The sequence below is a fragment of the Coenobita brevimanus genome, chromosome 103 (genome assembly GCF_032717465.1).
Source record: "Coenobita brevimanus isolate Jiangsu-jjx chromosome 103, ASM3271746v2, whole genome shotgun sequence".
Classification (NCBI taxonomy): domain Eukaryota; kingdom Metazoa; phylum Arthropoda; class Malacostraca; order Decapoda; family Coenobitidae; genus Coenobita; species Coenobita brevimanus.
The window spans coordinates 32525521-32552400 of NC_137056.1; the positions used below are offsets into that span (position 1 = coordinate 32525521).

General features: G+C 44.2%; 1 protein-coding gene across 2 annotated transcripts in view; it reads left to right on the top strand.

The window, feature by feature from the left end:
* The window catches only part of LOC145415737 (innexin inx2-like), a 196438-nt gene that overhangs the window by 98646 nt on the left and 70912 nt on the right, over positions 1–26880 (top strand). For both annotated transcript variants that reach the window (XM_080284970.1, XM_080284969.1), the window contains exon 3: positions 18941–19130. In XM_080284970.1, coding sequence (XP_080141096.1) covers positions 18941–19130 — 190 coding nt within the window. The remainder of the gene's footprint in view (positions 1–18940; positions 19131–26880) is intronic.

Below are 26880 nucleotides of genomic sequence, written 5' to 3' on the forward strand. Positions count from 1 at the left end.
TGATGGGAGGAAGAGGGAGAAATAGAAGTGGAGTTCGGGAAAATGCGAGTGATGAGAGAAGAGGGAGGGAGATACACCATGCCCTACTCTTCGCTTCCCTTTCCTTCATAGTAAAGGGAAGGGAAGCAAAGGGTAGGGCACATGCGCTACCGTCCTTATGATAGTTGTGGTTGTTGTAGTGAAAGTCGCAGTTGTAGTTGTGGTTGACTAGTTGAATTTGTAGTTGAATATAAGGTTGGTCGTAAAATTTTAGTTGTAGGAGTTGTAGTTGTGGGAGCTGTAGTTGTGACTGGTGTGGTGGTTTTATAAGTGATCGTAGTTGTGGTGCTGGGTATAGCTGAATTTATAATTGTGGTGGCTTCAGTTGTAGGAGTTATTGTTAAGGGAGGCGGTAGTGGTGGTGAGTGTAGTGGTTGTAGGTGCAGTTAGAGCAGTTATAGCAGTGTTGCACAGAAAATCAATGTTAGTAACATTTTAGGTATATTGGTTATTAAAGGAAATGTAACCCCTTCAGTACGATGTCTTATTTAATTCCAGCTGTTACATGCCTGCCTAAACGAGACAATTTGGTACCATAGTAATGAAATTAGAAATAGTCTTCATGATTGTTGCCTCCTCTACAGGATTTAATTCGGCTTGTGATTTCTCGTACTGCATGAGTTAAACCTTTTAGCCCGGAGCTGTCTGTTACTGCCTTCTTGCTGCCACCAGACAACTTTATTCAGCTTAGGAAAGCGCCCGGGTAGTGAGGATCAAGAAACTCCGTGACTCCAATGTAAAAGAAAGAAAAAAATCTTCCAAACGCATGGCATAGTTTATAAAGGCTCCATCATGCTTGCATGCGTCGGCCTTGGTCACCTAATGGCGGTTCTCCACTCTGGATTTCTCTGGCAGCCGTATTATTCACGGCCGTATTCTTTAACATTTCCTTCCCTTGTAGAGGCATGGGAAGGAAATCTCTAGCTGAATTGGTATTCTTTAAAAAATCCTTCCCTTCCTGAGCCGCTCGAAGGGAAAGATTTTTCCTCTGGGCAGCAGAAATTATTGGAACTTGAAGGAATTCCTTGACCCGTCTCTTCAAAAATTCCTTCATAAGTTTTGTGCTTTCTGTTGTGATTCATTGTCATACATATATTTAAAATGTTGACGGAAGATACTGTATAATTTTATTGATGCAGTTTACAACGCTGTACTAATGTTTAAGCGCTATTTGAATCTCTTTAAAAATGTTACCTATGTCGGCTGAGATGATTAGCCAGGCATAAACAGAGCAGACGACGTACTACCTCCGATATTCATCCAGTCTTATATGATCTGACACTGACAAATCTCATACATTATGGCCAGGGTCACACGAGGATTCTTTTCAAGAAACATTTTGGTTGTTAATTTGCCCGAAAAAGGAAAATCTGCCGTCAAGGTCACACGTGTGGTTCGGCTCATGTCTTCCAGCTGGAAAAAAACCAGGTGAGCGCCGCCTTGGGAGTACACGAGACTGACGTTAACAAGTGATTCTTACGCTTACTAATAACAACATTAAGCATAATAATATTCCTCGAATATAATTTATCAAAATATTGTCTTGAGTGAACACCGCTGCGGTGTTGGCCAGAATGGCATTTATGGCTGAATACAGACCAACAGTATGGATGTGGTGGCCACCTCCAACGTCTCAAATGTGTTGTGCTTTCATTATCCTGCACGAGATATGCGTGTTTTGATGTATTAGTTTATAAATATAACGCTCCACCATACCAAATATCAGCAGGATGTGTCATTTTAGTTTAACAGGGCTACCAACCTGAACATTTTTCCTTCCCTTCCAAGGAAATCTTTAATCATACCGAAGGGAAAGAAAAATCCTTCAAAGGGAAGGAAAAGTTTAGAGAAGGAATTATTTTTAAGAATATGGCCGTCAGTCCCCTGTCTGTGCGCGTGATGACCTCGTCCCAGATCTTCCTGATGCATCTCTCGCATCCCTACCCTCGACGTTCACTCCCGTCACCTTCCGCACCAACTTGCCATCCGACATCCTCTTAACATGGCCAAACCATCTTAATCTTCCTCTCCTCATTACAACACTAATACATTCAAATCTCATCCTTCCTCTCAACCATTCAATCGTAATCCAAGCCCCACCACGCCCCGCAGTCAAGGACGTACTACATAATATCAATGCAATCATTGCAATTTCTGTTCTTTTGATCCTACGAATGCACTCGTCCTTTACTGCCCAGGTCTCACTACCACACAGCATCACACTCCTAACACACGTCACATACAAGTATCTCTTAGCACTGAGGGAGAGCTAAGAGAGGCAAAAGTTCCATGAACTACCACCAACCACTCCATACCCTAGTCTCAAAGCTAGCTGCAGCCCCTCCTCCGGCAAATAACATGTCTTCCAAATAACAAAACTCCCACACATACTCAGGAGACCAGCAAGATCTCTCCTTTCATGTCTGTCAGTCTCTACATGCTTTCCCTAACACCCTGCACACGTGAAATCTTTATTATCTCGCAGCCTACCTCTAATACTACTACATCTCTTATGCACCTACTTATCACAAAGACTGCACTAGCTGGAGTTATTTCCCACACCCTAGTGGCAAACTGCACATAGCCTTACTGACTCTGCTTTGACAGTACCGCCACCAGCCCTGGTTATCATCACTTTCGTTTTATCCGCATTTACCCTCAAACCATTGTGTCCCATTCCGTCTCTCCACTTACCAAATCTATCCTCCGCCTCCCTTTCATTCTCTGCAATCAACACCAAGTCATCAGCATACATCTTCCATGGGAGTCCATTTCTGAAATCAAGTGAGAGGGCATCAGGTACCATGACAGACAAACAGTAAGAGGTTCAAGACTGACCCCTGATGCAAGCCAACATTCACGGAAAACTCATCACTAAAATCTCCATTCTCTTTCATCTGGGTGCAGGCATCCACATTTTTAGCCATAACCGCTCTAACCAGACACATCTCGATCCCAAACTTACTCATTGGCCTCTTCACCACCTCCCTAGGGACTGTGTCAAAGACCTTCTCCAGATCAACTAAAACAGAACAATCAGCGCTTGCAAGGTGAATATAATTGTCTGTAACAGTGGTTCTCAACCTGTGTGGCGCGTCCTCCGGGGGGGGGGGGGCTGATCAGTTTCCAAGGAGGGCGTGAGGACTCAGACAAAATAGTGTAACGAACAAGTTTGTGTGTGTGTGTGTGTGTGTGTGTGTGTGTGTGTGTGTGTCACGATGACATTGATTTATATTCATTATTCATATTCTTTCTATTTCTTCCTTCAGAGTAGCTGTTTATTTATACTCGTGTATTTTTTTTTTTTTTCCCTTCATATCTGTTTGCCTGTCGTTGCCGTGATTTTATTTCTAATCTGGTCGTTTCGAGAGAACATTACAGACACCAATAAGTTAAAGATTGGAAGACGGAGCAAACCCCAGCTAAAATATACATGTCTCTCAACTTCCTCTCTCTCGAAAAGGATAGTGAACTGAGGAAGAAGGGCTAACACAGCCTTCTTGCAGCTGGGTTAACGGCCACTTGAGCCTGCGAGAAAATGATAATAATAATTCTGGAATAAGCTTTCAGAGTCAGATGATGACAGGAAGCAGTGGTGGGAGGGCGTGGATGTGTTGACCAAGGCTAAGTGGGAGGGGGGACGTGAATATGTGAACTGAGGCTAAGGGGCGCTCGGTCCGAAAAAGTTTGAGAGTCGCTGGTTTATCAGCTGAAAAAGATGTCAACGAATTCATCAGGTTCTTATTGGCATATTTAAGTGTGTAGGTGGGGGGGGGGGTTGGTCGTGGTGATAAGCATGTACGAGTATTCTCGTCGACTTGAAAGGCCTACAAACACTTTTTCCATATCAGTTATTTCTGGTTATGTCATGGTAACCCTTTCACTTCGGTGTCATCTGATTTTAGTGTAGACTTGCTACATGAAGACGATTTTATTCAGCTTAGGAGAAAACTTTCGTACTTAAGAGGTTAATGAATGATATATTTAACCCCACCAGTTCGAAAGGTCTTTTATAAGCTCAGTAAGATAGTCTGTTGATAAAGAATAGCTAAACTTTAGAAAAATGTGGAACAAGTTAGTACTGTCTTTTATTTATGAATGTTGTGTTGATATTAAAGAGGTATAAATAAAAAAGATGGTTATGTGTAATACGCTGAAGAAATCGCCTTGGAAGAGGTGACACCCTCCTAAACGAAAGAGGTTTTTGTCCAATGGTGTAGAAATGACATAGCTCTCATTATAGTGACTGGGTATTAAGCGATTTTTTTTTTTTCCTGTTTTCGAATCGGATGCTTCATCATCCCCGCACGAAGCCGTCACACATGAGAACACCAAACCTGTCCAGTGCCAGTAACATATAAACACTTTATTATTATTATTATTATTATTATTATTTCCTTGACATTGTGATATTTTGATTTTGCTTTGTTCAAACGATTTTACTCAGCTTGAGGAAGGATCTGTGACATGTAAGAGATGAAGTACGTAGGAACGCTGCTGGGCCTCGGGGAACAGGTTAAATCTGTGCCCAGAGTCAGACACTTAAAAAAAAAAAAAAAAAAAAAAAAAAAATCTGTAGTAGCGAAGTGATTAATAAACGAAGGGTGTATCTAATCTCACTCGTCAGAAGAGTCTCCTAAAGCTGAATAACATTGTCAGGAGAGGAAAAATAAAATATCATGCATCACCAAATCCAAGGGTATAGCATCTAACACTGAGGGAGTGGAAGGAGGGAGACGCCGCAGACCACATTACCCTTTGATTCCCAGGACCAACGTATTGTTATTGCTACCACATGCCAATTTTGTTTAACTTTGGAGAGACTTCAGAATCTGTGAGTTGGATGTAGCCTTCATTAACACCTTTACTACGAGGTGTCTTTTCTGATTTGAATGGAATCGTGTAGTGATATGGCAAGTAGTAACGGATACGTCATCGGACTGAAGGTGTAAACTAGCTCCATAGCACCACGGGGATTGGAATGATGTGATAGAAGTAATAAGCTGCGGTGGCTCGATCGGTAGCGTATTCATCGTGCGACGCATGTGCCTCGAGGCAAGGGATGGAACCCAGTCTGTGGTGGACATTTTAAGTGAGTGTGGTAGAATGCTCTTGCATATACTACCGGCAGGCTATATTATATGTTCACACCCTGTGAGTTCTACCGATGGCATATACAGACAAACACACAGGCATAGGCCTGACCATTGCAGTTAGCCGATCTTCACATGCATCACTGTTCCCACAGGCAACTCTTCTACCATTCATACTTCACTAGCATGTGAAAGGGTTAATTCTGGCTGTCATTCCCTCAGAGGAAAGGGTCCGGTCCTGTTGTGGGCCTAATGTAGACAGATTATATATCATCATCATCATCATCATCTAATCCTGTGTTGCCCCATGAGGAGCGTGGGAGCTTGGGGCTAGGCAAGTTGGTCCTGACATTTAAGATGAGAGTGACCAGCCTAACACATCCCTGAGTGGCATTACGTGAACAGTAAACCCCAACCACCCCTTAGATATAAACCTGCACAGGCTCAATCCAATTGGAGCGCCTTAATTACCCACTGAACCACCAGGCGCCATAATTTGGTCATTTGGTTACCACCCAGCGTAGTAGATGGTTTCTGGTGTACAGGAAACCATTTGGCTTGTCTCTCAGTGTAGAGTCACCCGTAGACAGGAGGAGGAGGAAAGAATGAAGGAAAGACAAACAGAATAGGAAGGAAGGAAAGAAGGCAGACAGAAGAGGAAGGAAGGACGAGAGGAAAGGGCAGGCACCCGAGAGCAGCACTACATCGAGTGAGTGGATTGTGAGCGCCCCCACCTGCCGCTGTTATAAACACACACACACACACACACACACACACACACACACACACACACACACACACACACACACACACACACACACACACACACACACACACACACACACACACACACACACACACACACACACACACACACACACACACACACACACACACACACACACACACACACACACACACACACACACACACACACACACACACACACACACACACACACACACACACACACACACACACACACACACACACACACACACACACACACACACACACACACACACACACACACACACACACACACACACACACACACACACACACACACACACACACACACACACACACACACACACACACACACACACACACACACACACACACACACACACACACACACACACACACACACACACACACACACACACACACACACACACACACACACACACACACACACACACACACACACACACACACACACACACACACACACACACACACACACACACACACACACACACACACACACACACACACACACACACACACACACACACACACACACACACACACACACACACACACACACACACACACACACACACACGGAAGGACAAGGAAATGAGAAAGCAGATGTTTTCCATGTCTCATTCTTCCTGCAAATCAGAATTAGAGTTATGACGGAGTGGTTGTTTCGTGATGTAGCAGATGTTGCAGTCGCCACCATCACTCTCACGTCGCACTACTTGGCCAGTCTTTTCACGCTTCACCAATCCGTCACACCGCATAGCTACTTTCACGACCCCGTCCTTGTTTCCGTCACTCACCCCGTCACGTGGATCAGCTCCCCTCGCGCCAAGTCACACATCACGTCCCGTCACGTCCAGTTGCACACATCCCAGCGTCACAAATACCACTGCGTGTTTCCGCTGGTTAATCCGACCGTCACACAGTACAGACTAACGCCCTCACGCCCACCAGTACCTCTAACAATACCAGTTTATTTCTACATACACCACGTTAATGATATGTAGTATTTTATGGATACAAATGGTCGATATTAACCCCATGAATCTAGTCGTTTATTTTTAGCGACATCGAAGGCATACCTGTTGCAATAATGTCAGTGTTTGCATAATTATGTACCGGGTATCTGTGTATGTACGGTACTTGTATGTATCGGTGCTCAGAAAATATCTGTGCGTGATTTTTTTTTCTCCTTAATTGGCACAAAAAGTATTGTGTGTGGATCTGGGAAGAAGTTATTCAGTTTTGTGCATATCGATTAAAGGCCAGTCAAAGGTGGAGGTTAATCATCAGGAAGCGTTGTCGTCTCATGAATGCCTGATTCGATTTACATCAAAATTGGCTCTTGCATTGTGTGGGGGATGGCCAGAAGGGATTGATTATGATGCAGATCGATTCAAGGTCGGAGTCAGAAGTCATGGGTTTGATGCAGAGTCCAGGTTTTGCAGCCACCATGACTGCCTCATCCTATTTGTATCAGACTTGGCACATACATTGTATCTGGGGATGGCAAGAAGTTATTGGCTATTGGCACAAATGGAGCAAGGTTCAAGGTCACACTTCAGGGTCAAAATTCTGGCATCACTGTGCTGTCTGGGCTTCCTCTCTAGTCTGTCTTATTATTGCCATGTCTAGGCAGTTTTTGTCAGCATGAGTGACAGTTTTCGACTTGAGTGGTAAAGATAGCCTTCATTAATATCTTCAGTACAAGAGATCTTGCCAATGCAGAAGAAAGTCGTCTGGAGGCAGCAGTTACGATTGAAAATACGATTCAAAGGGTAAAAAAGGGGGGGTGGGGGAATCGATAAATAACATGCAAGAGTTATAATGTGCAATATTTACCAGATTTTTACTGCATGCAGATATTTTCCTTGTTTGTCTTTGGCAGAGTATGCCGATTATCAGAAATTATATATAGAAAGTATGCGAGAGTGATAGTATTGTAATAACCTACGTAGGAGGAGGTGCTATGGAACCTTTTAAGCACACGAGAATACGGTTTGTTATGGTCAGTGTGGAAAAGTATTGGAAGAAAAATAAATCTCACCCACAGGTTGGATGAAAATTGGATATGAACGATATTTTCCCATATATTTCGATGTGTTTGTTAAGTCTAAATAGTTAACAATTTTGGTGATGCAGTGTTTTGCTGTTGTGATTGACGTGATATACAAGATACCGTTATGATTTATTTGAAATACAGTATGCAGCACAAAATTTCAAAACTGTTCGTCTTCTGTTTAATGAATGTTTAGACGAGAATACTATGACAGTTTTGTGGTTATTAAAGTGCAACTTAGAGAGTAGCATTTCGAAACGGTTTGTCCAGTGTTTCAAAATGTTAGTCAAGAGAGAACAAGATACTTGGTACATTTTTCACAGTTACTGAAATGAGTCTTAGAGGGTCAGGATTCACAGACGAACTTGATATATTCCTGTCGTAACCATAACCTTCTTTTTCGCAGGAAGAACAAGAAAGTCAGTGTAGTACCTACCTTGACTCTGTTCTTTCATGAAAACTTAAATCTGAGTAACGAGGGAATTTATCGGAAGTTTCTTTTTTTTTTTCTGGAATACAAGAGACTTGAAGATTCTGTATCCTGTTTACTTTGTCCTTCCTGCAAGTAGACATCATGCACACGACAAGGCACTGATCATAAGGGTGTTCGTGGATATCGGCCCAGAACAGTAGTTGAAAACTGTTCGTCCTGTGTTTCAGAATGTTGGTTTGAGAGAGAGCAGTGGCACGTTTTTTGCCGAGTGTAGACCAGTTCCCGTTAATGACCATGATGGATGAGAGAAACTGGGTGAGGTTATGGAAAGCCTGATACACTGGCCTAGTGCGGGTTATGGGGATGTGTTTAGTAGTGAATTATATATTGATTAATCTCTTTAATTTGACGGGTCTTGCTTAAGGTAAATGCAGTCTGGCAGTAAAAGCAGTAAACCCACAATGGTGGCGATGATTGAAAGGGGTAACCATTTTAGCCCGTGAACGTCACTCTTTTGTATAATCTGGCAGGTGGCGACGCCCATCTTCCACCCACTTGATGTAGGGCTGTCTTCAGGTGACTGTACACAGATGGACAAGTTAAATGGTTTTCTGTAAACCAAGAAACCAGTCTCAGCGTCGAGTGGTAACCATATATCCAATAAATGGGCGCCTGGTGATGTGGTGAGGTAAGGCGCTCCGCCTGGATGTGGAGTTTGCTTCCAACGTATGGTTGGGGTGGACATACGTAATGCCACTCATGGACGAATTCCAAGGTATGGATGGGGTATAAGGTTTATGTAATGCCACTCATAGATGACCTTATTGGTACTGACGCCTAAAATGTGTGGACAGAATAATGTAGCCCGGGGCATTTCCACTCCTGATTGGACAGTGAAGGATTGAATGCGGTAAATGCTAACGCCAGACGATTGTAGTTGATCGTATAATTTTATATTAAGAGCGGCATCTTCGGGTTGAAGAGATGTATCCACAACCCTGTCAGCCTTTAATTGTTGCAGATAGCAGGCGATTTTCATCATCTTACGTGTCAGCATTGATGGGGCTAATGGAGGTTTTTAACTACGTCCCTCCGACAGGGTTCTCAGGTTGAATGATGTTATAATTATGTCAGATTTCCCAAATATCACAACTTGCTATGCTCTTTATAATATAATGAGGAAGTTACCGGCGCTATAGGTAATGAACAGTTAAGACATTTTTTATGTAATATGCTGGTGAAAATCGTTGCAACCCTCGGATTTTTCAAAACTAGTTTTGCTACGTCTGTGTGATTTTTCAACATACTTTAGAACTGGAGGGGTTAGAGGCAGCGTTTGTTCAGCCCTTCTGTGTGGTAAGGTGTTCCTGATGTACAGTAATACACAACGATTGATATGATTAACCCCGTGAGTTAGGTGAGGCATGTTTTGTTAATTCCTGTTACATGTGGACGTTTTTATTCAATTTGGAAAAGGCTTCTCGTGTTGAAAGAGTTAGCAGTAGCAATATCTAACCCATCCATTTCGAAAAATCTCTCCGAAACTCCGTAAAATCGTGCGATGTAGCAAGTGTATATGCTAAAAGTGACCTGCTCGAGATGAAGGGGTTGCATGTAATCAAAACCAAAGCGCCTTATTAATTTGTATCTAATGTATGAGTTCGCGATCGTAAGTGACGGTGGTTGGATGGTGTGGGGTTGTGTGAGGTGGGGGAGTAATGTAATGTGTGGTATGATGATGTATTTAGTGCTGTAGTGTGGCGTAGTGAGGTGGGGAGGGGTGTAATATGATGGGGCAGTCTGGTGTAGCGTGGTGGGGCAGGGCGGGTGGGGTTTGGTAGTTTGGTGGGGTTAAGACTTAAGAGGTAGCCTATAGTGTAACGTAATGTTTAACGTGAAGAGGTAGTATAGTGTTCTGTGGTTTGGTGTAGTGTGGGATTGTACAGTATGGGATATGAGGTAGCTTTATGTGGTGAGTACAGTAGTTTACAGTAGTGTGGGATGGTGTAATGATGTGCTGTGAAGAGCCCTAGTGTAGGGTGTAGTGGTGAGATGTGGGGTTGGCTGGTGTAGTGTGTGTGGGATGGTATAGTGAGGTGTGGGGTACGGTAATATTGTGTTCTGTGGGATGATGTGGTGGTAGGGTGTGGGGTAGGGTGGTGGTGTGTGGGGTGTGGGATGGTGTGGTGGGGTGTGGGGTAGGGTGGTGGTGTAGTGGTGGGGTGTGGGATGGTGTGGTGGGGTGTGGGGTAGGGTGGTGTAGTGTGTTGTGTGGTAGGATGTGGAGTAGGGTGGTGGTGTGTAGGATGGTGTAGTGTTGGAGTGTGCAGTGTGTGTGTGGGATGGTGTAATGGTAAGGTGTGGGATGTGGGATGGTGTAATGGTAGGGTATAAGGTAGGGTGGTGTACTGTGTTGTGTGGGATGGTGTATTGGTGGGGTATAGGGTAGGGTGGTTTACTGTGCTGTGTGGGATGGTGTATTGGAGGGGTGTAGGGTACGGTGGTGTGCTGTGTTGTGTGGGATGATGTAGTGGTAGGCTGTGGGGTGTGGGATGGTGTATTGGTAGGGTGTGGAGTAGGGTGGTGTACTGTGTTGTGTGGGATAGTGTAGTGGTAGGGTGATGGTGTGTGGGATGGTGTAGTGGTGGGGTGTAGGGTAGGGTGGTGGTGTGTGGGATGGTGTAGTGGTGGGCTGTAGGGTAGGGTGGTGTAGTGTGTGTGTGGGATGGTGGGGTGGAAGGGTGTGGGGTAGGGTGGTGGTGTGTTGAATGGTGTGGCGGTGGGGTGTAGGGTAGGGTGGTGTAGTGTGTTGTGTGGGATGGTATGGTGGAAGGGTGTGGGATAGGGTGGTGTAGTGTGTATGTGGGACGGTGTAGTGGTAGGGTAGTGGTGGGGTGTAGGGTAGGGTGGTGTAGTGGTGGGGTGTAGGGTAGGGTGGTGTAGTGGTGGGGTGTAGGGTAGGGTGGTGTAGTGTGTTGTGTGGCGCCGTGAGGGCAGCTGGCGGGGAGTTTGTGACCCGCCCTCAACGGGACCTGGCAGACTACCACCAGGCCAGGGGCACGGCCACCACACGGACCGTGTAACCCCTCAGCCGCGTACACTGCCCCCCCCCCCCCCCGCACCCCACCCCACCGCTAACACACACACCGTAGCATTATGAACTTTTTTTTTTTTTTTCTCCCCCTAATACACACACATTGTAGCCCCAGACGCATCCACACACCCATATCACAATTTGTCTCACACACACACACATTTATCGTATCCGTATCCACACAGGCATACACACAGAACACTGCCCCTCTCTCTCTCTCTCTCTCTCTCTCTCTCTCTCTCTCTCGCGCGCGCACAGCGCACACACACGCACACACACACACACACACACACACACACACACACACACACACACACACACACACACACACACACACACACACACACACACACACACACACAAATTACGTTACAACAATGGAGGCTGGACGGAACTGAGCGTTGTCGTATGACGAGGGGGGCACTGGTGGGGGATGGGACAATTTGTGGGGGTAAGGAAGGGGTGCTGGGAGAGAGAGGGAGGATAGAGGGAGAGAAAAGTGGGATACGGGAGGGAAAATGAGAGAAAAGGAGGAGGAAGGAGGGAAAGTGGGAATCAGGGGGTATTGTGCTGGGGAGGTGTGAGGGGCACTTGTGGGAGTAGAGGGAAAATGAGTGGTATGTAAAAGGATCCTGGTAGTGGAGGGGAGGAAGGAAGGGGTGCTGGAAGTGGAGGGGAGGAAGGAAGGGATGCTGGAAGTGGAAGGGAGGAAGGAAGGGATGCTGGAAGTGGAGGGGAGGAAGGAAGGGATGCTGGAAGTGGAGGGGAGGAAGGAAGGGATGCTGGAAGTGGAGGGGAGGAAGGAAGGGATGCTGGAAGTGGAGGGGAGGAAGGAAGGGGTGCTGGAAGTGGAGGGGAGAAAGGGAGGGATGGTAGGAGTGGAGGGGAGAGGAGGTAGTGAGGGTTGCTAAGAATGGAAGGGACAGGAGGTAGGGAAGGATGCAGGGTGTGGATGGGAGAGGGGATAGGAAGAATGCTGGGTGTGGAGAGGAGGTAGGGAGGGACGCCGGGAGTGAAGGGGAGAGGAAGTAGGGAGGGATGCTGGATGTTGAGGGGAGAGGAGGTAGGGAGGGATGCTGGATGTTGAGAGGAGAGGAGGTAGGGAGGGATGCTGGATGTTGAGAGGAGAGGAGGTAGGGAGGGATGCTGGATGTTGAGAGGAGAGGAGGTAGGGAGGGATGCTGGATGTTGAGGGGAGAGGAGGTAGGGAGGGATTCTTGGAATGGAGGGGAGAGGAAGTAAGGAAGGATGCTGGGAGAGGAGGTAGGGAGGGATGCTGGGAGAGGAGGTAGGGAGAGATGCTGGGAGAGGAGGTAGGGAGAGATGCTGGGAGAGGAGGTAGGGAGAGATGCTGGGAGAGGAGGTAGGGAGAGATGCTGGGAGAGATGCTGGGAGAGGAGGTAGGGAGAGATGCTGGGAGAGGAGGTAGGGAGAGATGCTGGGAGAGGAGGTAGGGAGGGATGCTGGGAGGGGAGGTAGGGAGGGATACTGGGAGGGGAGGGATGCTGGGAGTGGAGTGGAGAGGAGAGGAGGCAGGGAAGAATGCTGGGACTATGAGTGGAAGGGAGGGGAGGAGGGGAAGGAAAGTACAAGTTGAGGTATTCTCTATGGGAGGAGGATACTTGTGAAATGAAGAAGGTTGGGGCCTGGAATGGGGGTGGAGTTGAGAGAGAGAGAGAGAGAGAGAGGTACTGAGAGAAAGCAGGGCAGACAAAAGAAAAAAAAGATGAGAGAGAGGTCTGGTTTGTGGCTGCCTAATTCCTTGGTGTGGTCCCTGTCTCTATTGTTTCGTCCTCCCTTATCTCTCCGTTACATCCCTATCTCACCTCCCTCCATTCTCTCTCCCTGTGTCTCCCCACCTTCTCTCCACCTCCTGTAATGTATCTCCCCACCTTCCCTCCACTACCTCCACTATCAGCATTATATGTACAACTTCCCTCCATTCTCACCACGTCCCCTCCTTTTTCTGTTTACCTTCCCTCCATTGTCTCCCCACGTCTCCTGTAATATCACCACTTCTATATTATCTCCACCTACCCTCCATTATCTCTCCACCTACCCTCCATTATCCCTACCTCCCCTCCATTATCTCCCCACCTCCCCTCCATTATCTCCCCACCTCCCCTCCATTATCTCCATCTCCCCCTTCATTATCTCCACTTCCCCTCCATTATCTCCCCACCCCTTTCATTATCTCCCCACATCCCCTCTATTATCTCCCCACCTCTCCTCCATTATCTCCTGCCTCCCCTCCAATATGTCCACTTCCCCTCCATTCTACCTCTTCTCCTTCATTCTACAGCTCGATAACTCCACCTTCCTCACAGCTTTCTCCTCGTCTCCCATTATCTCTTCTATCTTCGCTTTCTTCTATCTCCACCCTCACCTCACCTCCATTATCACTTCACCTCACCTCCATTATCACTTCACCTCACCCTCCTTATCGCTTCACCTTACCCTCATTATCGCTTCATCTCACCTTCATTATCACTTCACCTCACCTCCATTATCACTTCACCTCACCTTCATTATCGCTTCACCTCACCCTCATTATCGCTTCACCTCACCCTCATTATCGCTTCACCTCACCCTCATTATCGCTTCACCTCACCCTCATTATCGCTTCACCTCACCCTCATTATCACTTCACCTCACCTCCATTATCGCTTCACCTCACCTCCATTATCGCTTCACCTCACCCTCATTATCTCTTCAGCTCACCCTCATTATCTCTTCAGCTCACCCTCATTATCTCTTCAGCTCACCCTCATTATCTCTTCAGCTCACCCTCATTATCGCTTCACCTCACCCTCATTATCGCTTCACCTCACCTCCATTATCACTTCACCTCACCCTCCTTATCGCTTCACCTCACCCTCCTTATCGCTCCACCTCACCCTCCTTATCGCTTCATCTCACCTTCATTATCGCTTCACCTCACCCTCATTATCGCTTCACCTCACCTTCATTATCGCTTCACCTCACCCTCATTATCGCTTCACCTCACCCTCATTATCGCTTCACCTCACCCTCATTATCGCTTCACTTTACCCTCATTATCTCTTCAGCTCACCCTCATTATCGCTTCACCTCACCCTCATTATCGCTTCACCTCACCCTCATTATCGCTTCACCTCACCCTCATTATCGCTTCACCTCACCCTCATTATCGCTTCACCTCACCCTCATTATCGCTTCACCTCACCCTCATTATCGCTTCACCTCACCCTCATTATCACTTCACCTCACCCTCATTATCGCTTCACCTCACCCTCATTATCACTTCACCTCACCCTCATTATCACTTCACCTCACCCTCATTATCGCTTCACCTCACCCTCATTATCGCTTCACCTCACCCTCATTATCACTTCACCTCACCCTCATTATCGCTTCACCTCACCTTCATTATCGCTTCACCTCACCTTCATTATCGCTTCACCTCACCTCCATTATCTCTTCACCTCACCTCCATTATCACTTCATCTCACGCACAGTATCTCTTCACCTCACCTCCATTATCTCTTCACCTCACCTCCATTATCTCCACCACATCTGCATTATCTCTTCACCTCACCTCCACTGCCGTCTCACTTTCTCATCCTCAAGGAAAGAAAACGGGGTTGTATTAAGGTTAGGCAAATATTGAATGTGACAGCAGTGTAATTCTGCCTTGAAGGAAAGGTGGACCACTGATGTATGCAAGGTATTTATTTTAGTGATTTATTTTGCTTGCGCTACAACCAGACTGTTATATTCATCTCAGGACATCATTTAGAGTATTGGCGTCTGATGTACTTTTACTCATTCCACAACTGGATGGTGTTAATCAATTTAGGATTAGCCCATAGTGGTGAAGGGATTGAAATGAAACTGTTGGGAAGAAGGCTGTGTGTGGATCCTTCATGGAGAGAGAGTGAGAGAGTGAATTGTGTATTCACGAAGAGTATGTCGTCTCAGCACCACACTCAAAGCTTTCTCCTTCCAGGGTGATGCCCATTACTTCATTTGATCTAACCTAACTTTTTCTGCCCCAACTCAGCCTTTTCTGTTGAGCCTAAAGTAATATTTTTTGACATTGCCTAACCCTAGTTTTATCTAACCCAATCGAATATTTCCACCTGGCAGAAACAAAACAGCTGGTTGTGGCTTTTTGGCCCTATTTTCATTGGCTAAGGAGGCCTTCTAACTTCTCTTCCATAACAGTTACTTATACCTGTGCACCTTAGTATTACCTTGTACGTTATGTAGCTGTCGATTTGGATTGCATAAATAGCATACAAGAATATACTAACAGGATAAATACAGAAATAAACTGGTAAGGAAGAGGTTGTGGGGAGCCACCTCAGACACCCTTAGCAGTCCTGGGTGACTTTTATGGTAGCAACCATTCCCCCCTTCACTGTTAGATGTAGTCTGAGGAAAATCGTTTGTCGGGAAAACGAATAAAAATTTATATTTTACTTTCTTTTTCTGTCAGAAGAAAACTTTGGTTTATGTTGTGATTATTCATATGTGCAATCAATAGTTGTGCTTGTGTCCTTGCAGGAAGTTTGGAGGGTCTGGTACAATCGAGACCCATGATTCGATGCTCTTACTGGTCATGAATATCAGAGGTTTTATATATGTATTATATATATATATAATATATCACGGGATAAATCAATCAATCATTTCCTGTGGCACCCCACGAGATGCAAAGGGCCTTGATGAACTCTCTCCACCAATATTTGTCTCTTGCCATCTCCTTCAGGTCCCACCAACACTCCTTTCCTGCTTCTCTTTTCATTGTCCTCAACCAGGTTTCCCTCGGCCTACCTCTGCCTCTTCTTCCTCTAGCAGTCCACTCTGGCACATCCTGTATTAAACTGCTTTCTTTTCTATGTATGTGCCCCAGCCATTTACAACGAGACAGTCTCACATATTCATCAATTAGTTCCACTCTCGTAATATCCCTTACTCTTTCATTTGTAACTCTGTCTTGCCACTTTACCCCAAAAATCCTCAGTATTTTATTCTCAATTCCTAATACTTTCTAATCTGTTGTAATTGTACTGTACCATGACTCGTGCCCCTAAATTAAAATTGGTCTAACCATGGACTTGTAAATTTTTACTGTAGTATGTACCGAAAACATATTATTATTCCAAACAGATTTCAGCATTCCAACAGCTCGCCAAGCCTGTCTATTTCTCCTCATTTTCATTGTTTAATTATCCATTAGATGATACAATCGTTCCCAGATATTTAAAATTTTCTACATTCTTCACCACATTATTCCCAGTTACACAATCTGTTTGATTTTCCACGTTCATATTAATAATTTCACTCTTTCCACAATTTATTACCAATCCCACTTTTTCTCCTTCCTCCACCAGACAATCAAGCACCCTCTGCATCTCGTAAATACTTTCGCAAATCAGTACAATATCATCAGCATAATCCAAATCCATCAGCCTCTTATTTTCTTTCCAGTTAATTCCTGCATCTGTTCTCCTTACAACCTTTCTCATAACATAATCCATAACCAAAACAAACAGTAAAGGCGAAAGAATTCCTTCTTGAATCACTCCTGACTTAACCTCAAATGGATCACTGAAAGAACTACCCACCATTACCTTACAAAAAGTGCCTTCATGCATGCTTCTAATAATATTTACAAACTTTTCTGGTATGCCATAGAATCTCATAATTTTCATCATAGCTCCACGTGAAACACTATCAATCACCTTTTCAAAATCCACAAAACACATACTAAGTGGCATTTTCATCTCTTTATCTTGTTGCATTAGATGTCTTACAATAAAAATCTGATCATTACAACCTTGACTTTTTCTAAATCCCGCTTGTTCTTCTCTTAAAATGTTATCAATTACTGGCTCGATTCTGTTCAAGATTTTGGAAAAGACTTTTGCAACTACAGGTGTCAGTTATTCCCTCCGATTTCCACACACACTTAAATCTCCCTTTTTTGGTATTTTTATAATCACTCCATTTTCCACACTCTGGAATTCCACCGTTATCCCAAGCCACATTAAAAAGTTTCAAAAGCACATTCATCAAGTCATCATTTTTCCACTTTAAGCATTTCAGGAAATATTCCATCCTCTCCTGGGGCCTTAAAATTCTTTAATTTCTTTATAGATTTTGCTACCTCTTCCAAGGTTATATCCCCTGTTTCTATCTGCAGATCTGTCTCGGTTGGCAAAATGTCCTCTTCAGCTGGGATTGGTCTATTCAGAACAGCTTCAAAATGCTCTTTCCACCTTCCTTTTATATCCAAATCCTTAGTTATCAAGTTACCATTCCTGTCTCGTACAGGTATTTCCTTCCTTCCCTTTTCAGTCCCAGTTAACTCCTTTATGGCCTGATACGCTGCTCCTGTGCTCTGACCGTCATTTTTACTTAATTTCTGTCTCTGTTGCTTTTTCATCGTATAGCCTCCTCTTATCACGTCTAACGAGTCTTTTTACTTCAGAATGTAAACTCCAGTACTTTGCTCTAAGTATTTCATCTACCTGGCCATCACATGTTGTTCTTCACCTCTTAACTTCGCTTCTTTCCTTTTCTGAATTGCATTCCATGTTTCATCTGACATCCACTTTTTCCTTCTTGGTGATGTCTTGTTTTTGGTTGAGTTTCTTTGTGAGCAACATTACGGAAAAACGGCTGAATGAAAATACATGAAACTTTCATGATATGTGGGCATTGGTTCCATAAGAAAGTGATCAAATTTTTTATGTAATTGAGTGACCCTGAAAGGTCAAAATCAAGGTCACTAATTTTCAGGGGGCTATAACTTGACACCGGTTGAAGATAGAGACAGTTACTATTATCGGCATACAGTAACTCCTCCCGTATGGCCTTTCATGTGGCACCAAGACTTTTTACCTTGAGCGACCGTAAAAGGTCAAACTCAAGGTCACGAATATTCCGGGGGCTATAACTTGAAAATGTTTACAGATAGATATTGTTTATTTTCAAGATATAAGAAGTCCCACATGGGCTTTTAATTGGTACCATGACCCTTGACCTTAGGCGACCTTGAAAGGTCAAACTTAAGGTCACGGATATTCGGGGAAATATAACTCGAAACTGGTTGAAGATATAGAGATTTACTGTTATCAAGTTACAGGAAGCCTCATATGGGCGTTCATTTGACACCATGACCATTGCCCTTGAGCGACCTCGAAAGGTCAAACGCAAGACCACGGATTTTCAGAGGGCTATAAGTTGAAAACGGTTGAAAATAAAATAACTGCTCTCAGGCGAGGGTTGTTGTGCCTGGCACTACTTGTTATTATTATTATTAATTATTATTATTATTATTATTATTATTATTTATATTATTATTGTTATTTATTATTATTATTATTATTTATATTATTATTATTATTTATATTATTATTATCATTATTATTATTATATATTTTTCTTCTGTGTGCTTACAGGAAATTTGGAGGTTCTGGTACGATCGAAACCCACGATACGATGTGTGTGTTGGCTGTGAACATCATCAACGAGAAAATCTACATATTCCTGTGGTTCTGGCTGGTCCTCCTCACCGCCGTCACCGCCTTGTGGCTCGTGTACCGCGTCATCGTCATCGTCTCAGCTGACGTCCGATTCAAGCTCCTCCAGGTAAGGTTAAGCAAATCAGTCCGTAGCTAATGATTGTTTGTGTTAATCCCTTCAATATGTTGACGTCCTTGTATAGTTTAGTCTTGTGATCTCTAAACCATTTTTTTTTTTTTCTATGCGAGGAAGAAGGAACCAAAGGCCATGAGCCCGCAGTAACAGTTCCCTCCAAGAGAAAAACAAAATACAATAGAGAGCCAAATTCAAGATCCGATCATTTTGAGATGCCTGGACACACTACGTTTGAAAGACTGGAGATCATAGGCAGCAGGAAATACAGACAGAGGGAGATAGTTCCAGAGCTGACCTGTTGCATAAATGAAAGACTGGGAGTAACGGTTAACTCTTGCATTAGAGAGCTGGACAGAAAAGGGATGAGAGTTTGCTGATTTGTATTACGGTAGAGATTGACGGTAAATGCCGTCCACTTGGAAGTCTTTACCAAACTGTTGATAAAGGCGTCACCATATTAAAAGGGTTAATGATCCTCATGCAGTCGACAGGCCTGAATTTAAGCCTTCTGCCACTCGAGGGAATTGTGAAAAGGTACGGTAGCGACAGAGTCTCCCATCACCCAGACTAATTCTCTTTGCAGCAACCATTGGATTGTTACGCTGGTATAGATGTATTTTCATGCTACTCCCAGAGGGAAAGCCTCTCGTAATAGTGTAGTTGTTGTAATCTCCTCCCTCAAGCATCTACCCTATTTTTTTGGCAGCAGTAATAAAAATAAAGGGCTCATTGTAGTGAAAGGGTTAATGTTTGCAACTGCGGCGGGGGTTGGGAGTGTGGGAGAGCTCTGACTCAGAGGTAAGGAATTATTTCATATGAATAATATAATGAAGAAAAAAAGCAGCTAGCAAGGGTCCACCTCGTGTTAGAATAATCTGTACTGTAATTAAGGGGAAAATGGAATTATATTAAGCGAAGAGAACGGCGAGGAAGAATGGCGGAGGGAAAAAAAAAAAGCAGAGGAATTGGAAACTGATGTGGAAGGATGGAGGGAAGAAAGGAGCGTGTGAGGTCAGAAACGAGGAGGGGGAGGGGGAGGAGAAAAAAAGGTAAAAAGGGTTGGAGGGCAGAGGGAATGACCTGAGGATAGAAGGAAGGACGATGGGAAGGTGTGAGGAGAGAGGATGGTTGAAAAGAGTGGAGAAAACAGGAACGAGGATGATGGAAAAGGTTGGAGAAAATAGGAACAAGCATGGCGAGAATGAGTGGTGGGAAGAGGGTAGGTTGTGAGAAGTGTCGTGGTGTGGTGTTAGTGAGGGGCAGTGGAGGTTGATATGTCAGGGGTCAGTGGTAAATCCTCTCTCACAAGGACGTCTTATTCATCCTACTCTCACTCAGTTTTAATCAACTCAGGAAAGACCCCTCAGACTGAAGAGATCATGTAGGCTGAGTCTAATCCCTCCCATTCGAAAAGTCTGCCCTAAGGAAGAGCAAAATACAAAAGACATCATCGGGCTCAAGGGTATAAGAGGAGACAAAGGGAGACCAGAGGAAGGAGGGCGATTTGACACAGGCAAGACCAGGGGACATCTAGAGTGTATTCGAGCCCCGCTGACTGCTGCTTTTGTTTGTGTGGTGGATACTCGCATGGAAGCGTCTGTCCACAGCAGTCAGATAACCCCAACGTACACCATATCACTGTGTTACTATCAGTTTCACCGTCTGTGCCATGTATCTGTCCTGCCACTTCAACCTTTGAGAGAGAGAGACTACTGGAGAGTCATACAGAGAGAAGGGTTGGATTCCAAGCGTACAAGATCAAGAAAAGTGTGAGTGAAAGCAAGAGAAAGGGAATATCAGAGAGGGGGAGTGAAGATATGTCTGGCCGGGAGAAAGCTACATCGAAAGAGGAGGACGAGGAAGAGAGAGAAAATGGGTGGAAAGGAAGAGTGAATACGTAATTAACTTTGGAAAAGAGATAGGATATAGGAGATTGTGTTTATTTCATGGAGAAGATGGATGAAGAAGGAGGGGGAAAGGATTTGAAGGATGGACTTGGAAAATGCTAAATGGTTGACGAAATAGAGGGAGGGAGGGTACGCATGTAGTGAAGAGAAGGATGGATAGGACAAGAGAAGGAGGGATGAGTGGAAAAGGCTGTGAAGGAAGGCAGGATAAATGGATACCAGACAGAGTTACAGACGTGGTGTAGGGGCAGTGAGTGGTGTCGTTGTTTGCCATATGGGTTGTAGGGGAGGGCAGAGAGAGAGAGAGTGGGGGGGGGAGGCTGTGAGATGGGATAGGGTAGGGGTAATGGGGTAGGCCGCTACTGCCATATCACCCACGCCTTACAAATCGTACAGTTTACCTTTTATTTTTGACATATAATTTGTAAGCTACAGAAAAATATAAAATTATCATACGTTGAAGAAAACACATACCCGGTAAACAGTTAAGGCTACTTTATAGCCAAGACGTTATAACTGTGTATCATAGTTTATGTTAGCAACGTCATGGTCGCGCCTTCTCATGGTATATCCTTGCTAACACTTGAGTTTTATTCAGCTGAGTCAGGAGGTTGAGTTAGCCCCCCTCAGTTCAGTGATGCATTTTTCATTTAGAACTTATTCCTATCTTCACGCAGTTATATTCAGCTTTGGAGGGACATTTCGAACTGAAGGGGTTAGATACAGCGGTCGTTTACCTTTTCGCTACACATGGTTTCCCTCCCAAAGCCGAATATAATCGCCAAGAGACAGCAAGAATGAAATATAGAAAGCGTCATCGGATTGAAGGGGTTGATACTGTTACCACTGTTCCTTCTCATGGTAGGGATGTTACTGAGGTCATTGCCAAACGATTTTATTACCGCATTAGCTGCAGTGCCTGTCCCTGAGCTAAAATATGTCCGTCCATCGTAAGATAAAATAGGAATGAGTTTCCTGCGGCCAAGGAAGTTTTTATGGTTCATTTAGTCTGTGTCTGTCTGTCTTATTTGTCTGACCAAAATTGTGGAAAGAACTGTTTATATTGGAATAATTGAGAACCATCATAGGAAGAAGGGATTAATTATGGGTGAAAAAAGGTCAAAATTCGCCGTCAAGTGTACGAAAAACCTGAAAGGACGAGGGGATAGAGGTCCCAAGGCGGAGGTATGGGCTCTGTGAGTGCTCTTGTGTTATGGTGTCTTGGATTTCTCTTGAGCATAGTGAAATAGTCTGACGTTATCGGCTATAAGAGTAGAAAATTCTCCGCCGAGAGCTTAACCCGAGAGAGAGTACTATTAGAGATCCTGTGAGGCAGTTCTGCTCTCTTCACTTTAACTTGGCCCAGACTTTCGTATAAAAAAAAAAAAAAAGTTGTGGCTCTACATACTTCCCGTAGTACTTCATCGTAGCTGTCACCATATTCTAGCGTTAATCTTCTGTTACAGCTAAAAATTCCAGAGGGAGGGATGGCAGTAGTAGAGAGTTAAAGGGAAGAGTGTGGTGAGCGGTGATTGGTTGAGACTTGACCCACCGCCCGCGAGAACCAATCAGAGACGAGCTGAACTGGCCCACGCCTTTACCCTTTGTGTGTGTGTGTGTGTGTGTGTGTAAGAGAGAGAGAGAGAGAGAAGGCCTGCCGTAGCATTCCTCCCTTTCTGTTGTGTGGAGAATACAAGCGAATTTTATAGCTATATGAGAAAGAAGTTTAACCACTGGGAGAGCAAGGGATTAATGGGAAGGGAATATAAGGATAAATGTAATATAGACAAGAATTGGAAGTGGGATTGTAGGTCGGTACAGAAATAAAAGAAGGGAAGCCAAATAAAGGCGTTAACGTAACTTTGTGAGAGAGATTAAAGACCAAAGACTTGTAGTTATCTGAGAGGAGCATGTGGAGCTACGTGGAGAGAAAGACTGAATATTGAGGAAGTGAAGGAACGTTGTGGTGAATGTGGATGTAGTAGCATTAGGAGAAATACTTTGAGATGGTTTGACGATGTGAAGAAGATAGGGAATGAGAGACTGCCCAGAGTAAGGCATGTGAGTGAGACGGAAGGGGAGAATGGGAGAAGGAGCAGGATGAGATGGAAGGGTGAGGTGAAGGTATATGAGAGAGGGGTGAGTTGGAGAATAGGCAGCCTGATAGCAGAGGACAGGATGACTTGGAGGCGATTCGTTGTGGCCACCCCGCAAGGGATGAAGGCGTCTGGCGATAAATATGTAAAGAGATAGATAGGCAGACAGTTGCAGTTGGCTACTTCCCTGAGCAAAATAGAGTACAGGTAGTTTGGAATGGGAAGACTAAAAATTAAACTTTGAAGGGGGTTAAGCTTGGGGCAGAGGTCACAGTGATGAGGCTTTACGGTGACATCATTTTGTTTTATTCTTGCTGCAGCTTGACGATTTTACTTAATGTATATAAGCCATCTCCTTCCGACTAAAGGGGGGTAAAAGATCTCTGTTAGTGAAAAGTTTAGGACGCGTTTCGTTTATTCCTTTGCCATTTAGTGAGAACAGTGGAAAGAAGTAAGCTAAGAAGTATTGTGTGGCGATAGCAATAATTAATAGAAAATTAAGCATCACGTTATAATGGTTTATGGGAAGAGTGTATCCCCATCATTCCAGGGATCTGTCCAAAGTGAGTAAAATCGTGTGGCTGTAGCAAGGGTAAAATAGATAAAAGCGTTATCGTGCCAAGAGAGCTAATCCAGTCACTATAAGACTGAAGTTTAACTCTATACGATGACGCCCTTTTTACTTTATTCTTGTTGTCTGCAGAAGCTTTCGTGGAACTTAGGATGGGCTTCGATTGGGTGTACATATTGCCCTCGCCCCTTCACCGCGATGGCGCTTTCCTAATCTGAATTAAATCGTCTGGTATACAGCAAGAATAAATTGAGGCCTGGTCCAGCAGAAGGAGTTGATAAAATCATGAGGCTGTAACAAGAATAAAATAGTATAATCGTACTGCTGGGGCTGATGAGGTCAGTGGAGGCAGCACAACTTTATTCCGTCCAGTTTTTACACACTTCTGAAAAAATGTGTCATCAGGTTGCATTGTTTTCTTTTATTTAATTTTGTCTTTTCTGATCTTGTGTTGAAGGGCAGCTGTCTTGTACAGTCCCTAACTATAATATCGTTCCTCATTTTAGCTGAACACGTATAACAGTTTGACAGTGTTTTGGAATGTTTGTTGAGCTCCAAAATGTCATCTGATGTTTCGAAAGTCGTTGCTCACGATCTGGCTAATTATCATTATGGAGTGGATCAGTATTTGCCCGCAACTGTACACTGGAAAAAAAAAAAATCGTGTAAATTCTGCTTGAAGAAAATTTGCATCTGGCGAACCAAAATAAAACCCTCCTTTTCACTAATGAGTGTTTTAGATGGCTCGAGTTTTCTGGTAAGTATTCGTCAAACCTTGGGAAGATAACTTGCTTTCTCCTATTTGCATAACCAGTCTTGTACGTGCTGTCTCTGCTGACGTGCGCAGTACTGTATTTAATCCTTTAGTGCGGTGACACACAGTATATTCTTGCTAATTGCAAACGATTAAATTCACACTCAGAAGGGACTCTTCGAACGCAATTAATATGGCCTTCGTTAACCCCTCCAGTACCAAAAATCCGTAGCAAGTAAAATAAAATAAATAGAAGTAGAAAAATGGAAAAATGCTTGATCCCCAAGGTGAATAAAGTCGTTTGTCTGTAGCAGAAATAAATTGCAAAAGACCTTGCCGTACTCAGGGGGGTTGATGTGTGCAATGTAAACATACTGGTAAAGTCACCACAGTATGTAGGCCGGTCATCTACCCTTTACTGCTCCGGTTGACGGTTGCTTAGCCCCGGGGCCATACGTCTCAAATGGGTTAATGTCTATCTATCTATCTATATACCTAGGCTGCTTCCCCCAAGGAAAGGGAGGTTAATGTAGGATTTTTTTTTCTTTCCGTAAACATAATTGCCCTACGTTAATGGATACAAGAGTTCTCAATGTAATATAGCCTATCTTATACTTACGATATCTGCGTAGGCGTGTATAGTAGTTAATCGTATGTAATGTAAACATATTAGAGCGACAGTGATGGGTGCAAGTGTTCTCAGTGCAGCCAGTTCTGTTATCATGGTCACACAGATTATACTCATTCATAGTACACTACTCATTGTCTGTTTTGTCTTTCCACCACCAGGTCTTAACTCATTTACTACGGTGAAGCATGTTTTATTCTTGCTATCTGCAAACGGATCTAAATAGCTTAGATATATATTTTTTGGACTGGAGGGTTAGATTTAGCCTTGACTAATCCCTTGAACACAGAAATTACAGTGATTAGATGGGTGTGTGGTGCATCCTTGAATGCGAGGCCTGAGAGGGGAGGGGTTTGGATAGCGATTGAAGGGTTGAGAGGAAGGATGGGACCTGAATGTATTGGGTGCTGTGACGAGAGGGGTAGTTCGAGATGGTTTAGGCATGCTGAGAGAATGGAGGATTACTATTGGTGCGGAAGGTGAGGAGTGTGAGCGTCGAAGGTAGGGTTGCAAGAGGCAGACCGAAGACCTGGGACGAGGTCATAGAGTGTGACCTCAGGGATATGGAACTAAATAGGTGAGCAACCAGAGATAGAGCAGCGTGGAGAGTTGCCATTAGGTGACCAAAGGCAACGCGTGCAAGCATGTCGGATCCATTATAAAATACCATACGAACATGAAAAGTCTTTCCTAAGCTGAATTAAATCGTCTTTAAATTAGCAAGAATAAAATGGGACAACGTCATCTGGTTGAGGGAGTTAACACTACGTAGGGTGCGTTTTCTTTGGTACTTAGCTAAATTATTAAGCTGAAAGTATAGAGGAGAGCCTGATACTGTTAAGATTCACAGTTGCTCCACTCATGGTCGGGGATAATTTTGGTGGTGTATTCCAGCTTTTGCCAGACATAGGACACTAAGTCAGTTTTCTGCCGATAACGATTAAAAGAAAAGGCAACTATTAGATATTTTCTATATGTCGATGGACGTTTGATGGGCTGTCTTGCGTGGCTTGAGTATATACTTATGTGACTTGGATTTTGTTAACCCTCAAACCTCCGAGGCTTCCCAAGTGGCGGGTAAAATCTTCTGACGCTAGCAAGAGTAAAAATGGAAAAGTCGTACCCTGAGATTCGACCATTTCAGTCCGCAGACGTACTCTTATTATTCTTTGCTACTTTCATATTATTTAGGTGCCGGGAGAGGTAGCGCGCTCCTGTAACCTAGCGGGGCTATATGGTCCAATACAGGGTCTAGCTTGGGGGAACGCCATTTCTCCCATTTCATATATATTATTTAGATTAGCAGAAGCGTTTTGGAGTGGAGGGGTTAGATATGGCTTTCATGGACTCCATCGGTGCGAGAGTTTTCCCTTAGCTCAGTAACGTCGTGGGAAACAGCAGAAATACGACAATACAGTACAATACGTGACCGGATTCACGGCGATAAAGGTTAAGAAGGCAAAATGGGAGAGAGAAATTGGGAAGGAGTTTTGGTATGAAGCGAAACTGCAGGAAAAGGAATGGGGATTTAAGAGAGAAGAAGGGAGGGAGGGAGGGAAAGGGAGAGGGGGAAAGAGAAAGTACTTAGATATGAGTGAATGGAGGGAGAAAGTGCAGGAGGGAGGAATGGAAGACGATGAGGAAGAGGGGTAGCCAAGGGAGAAAACGGAAGGAAGGAAACGAGGAAGGGTGGTAGTAAAAGGAAGGAAGGAAAGGGAAAGCAGTAAAGGAAGGAAGGATGACGGGGAAGGAGGGAGAGTTGAAGTGAAGGGAAGGAAAGAAAGG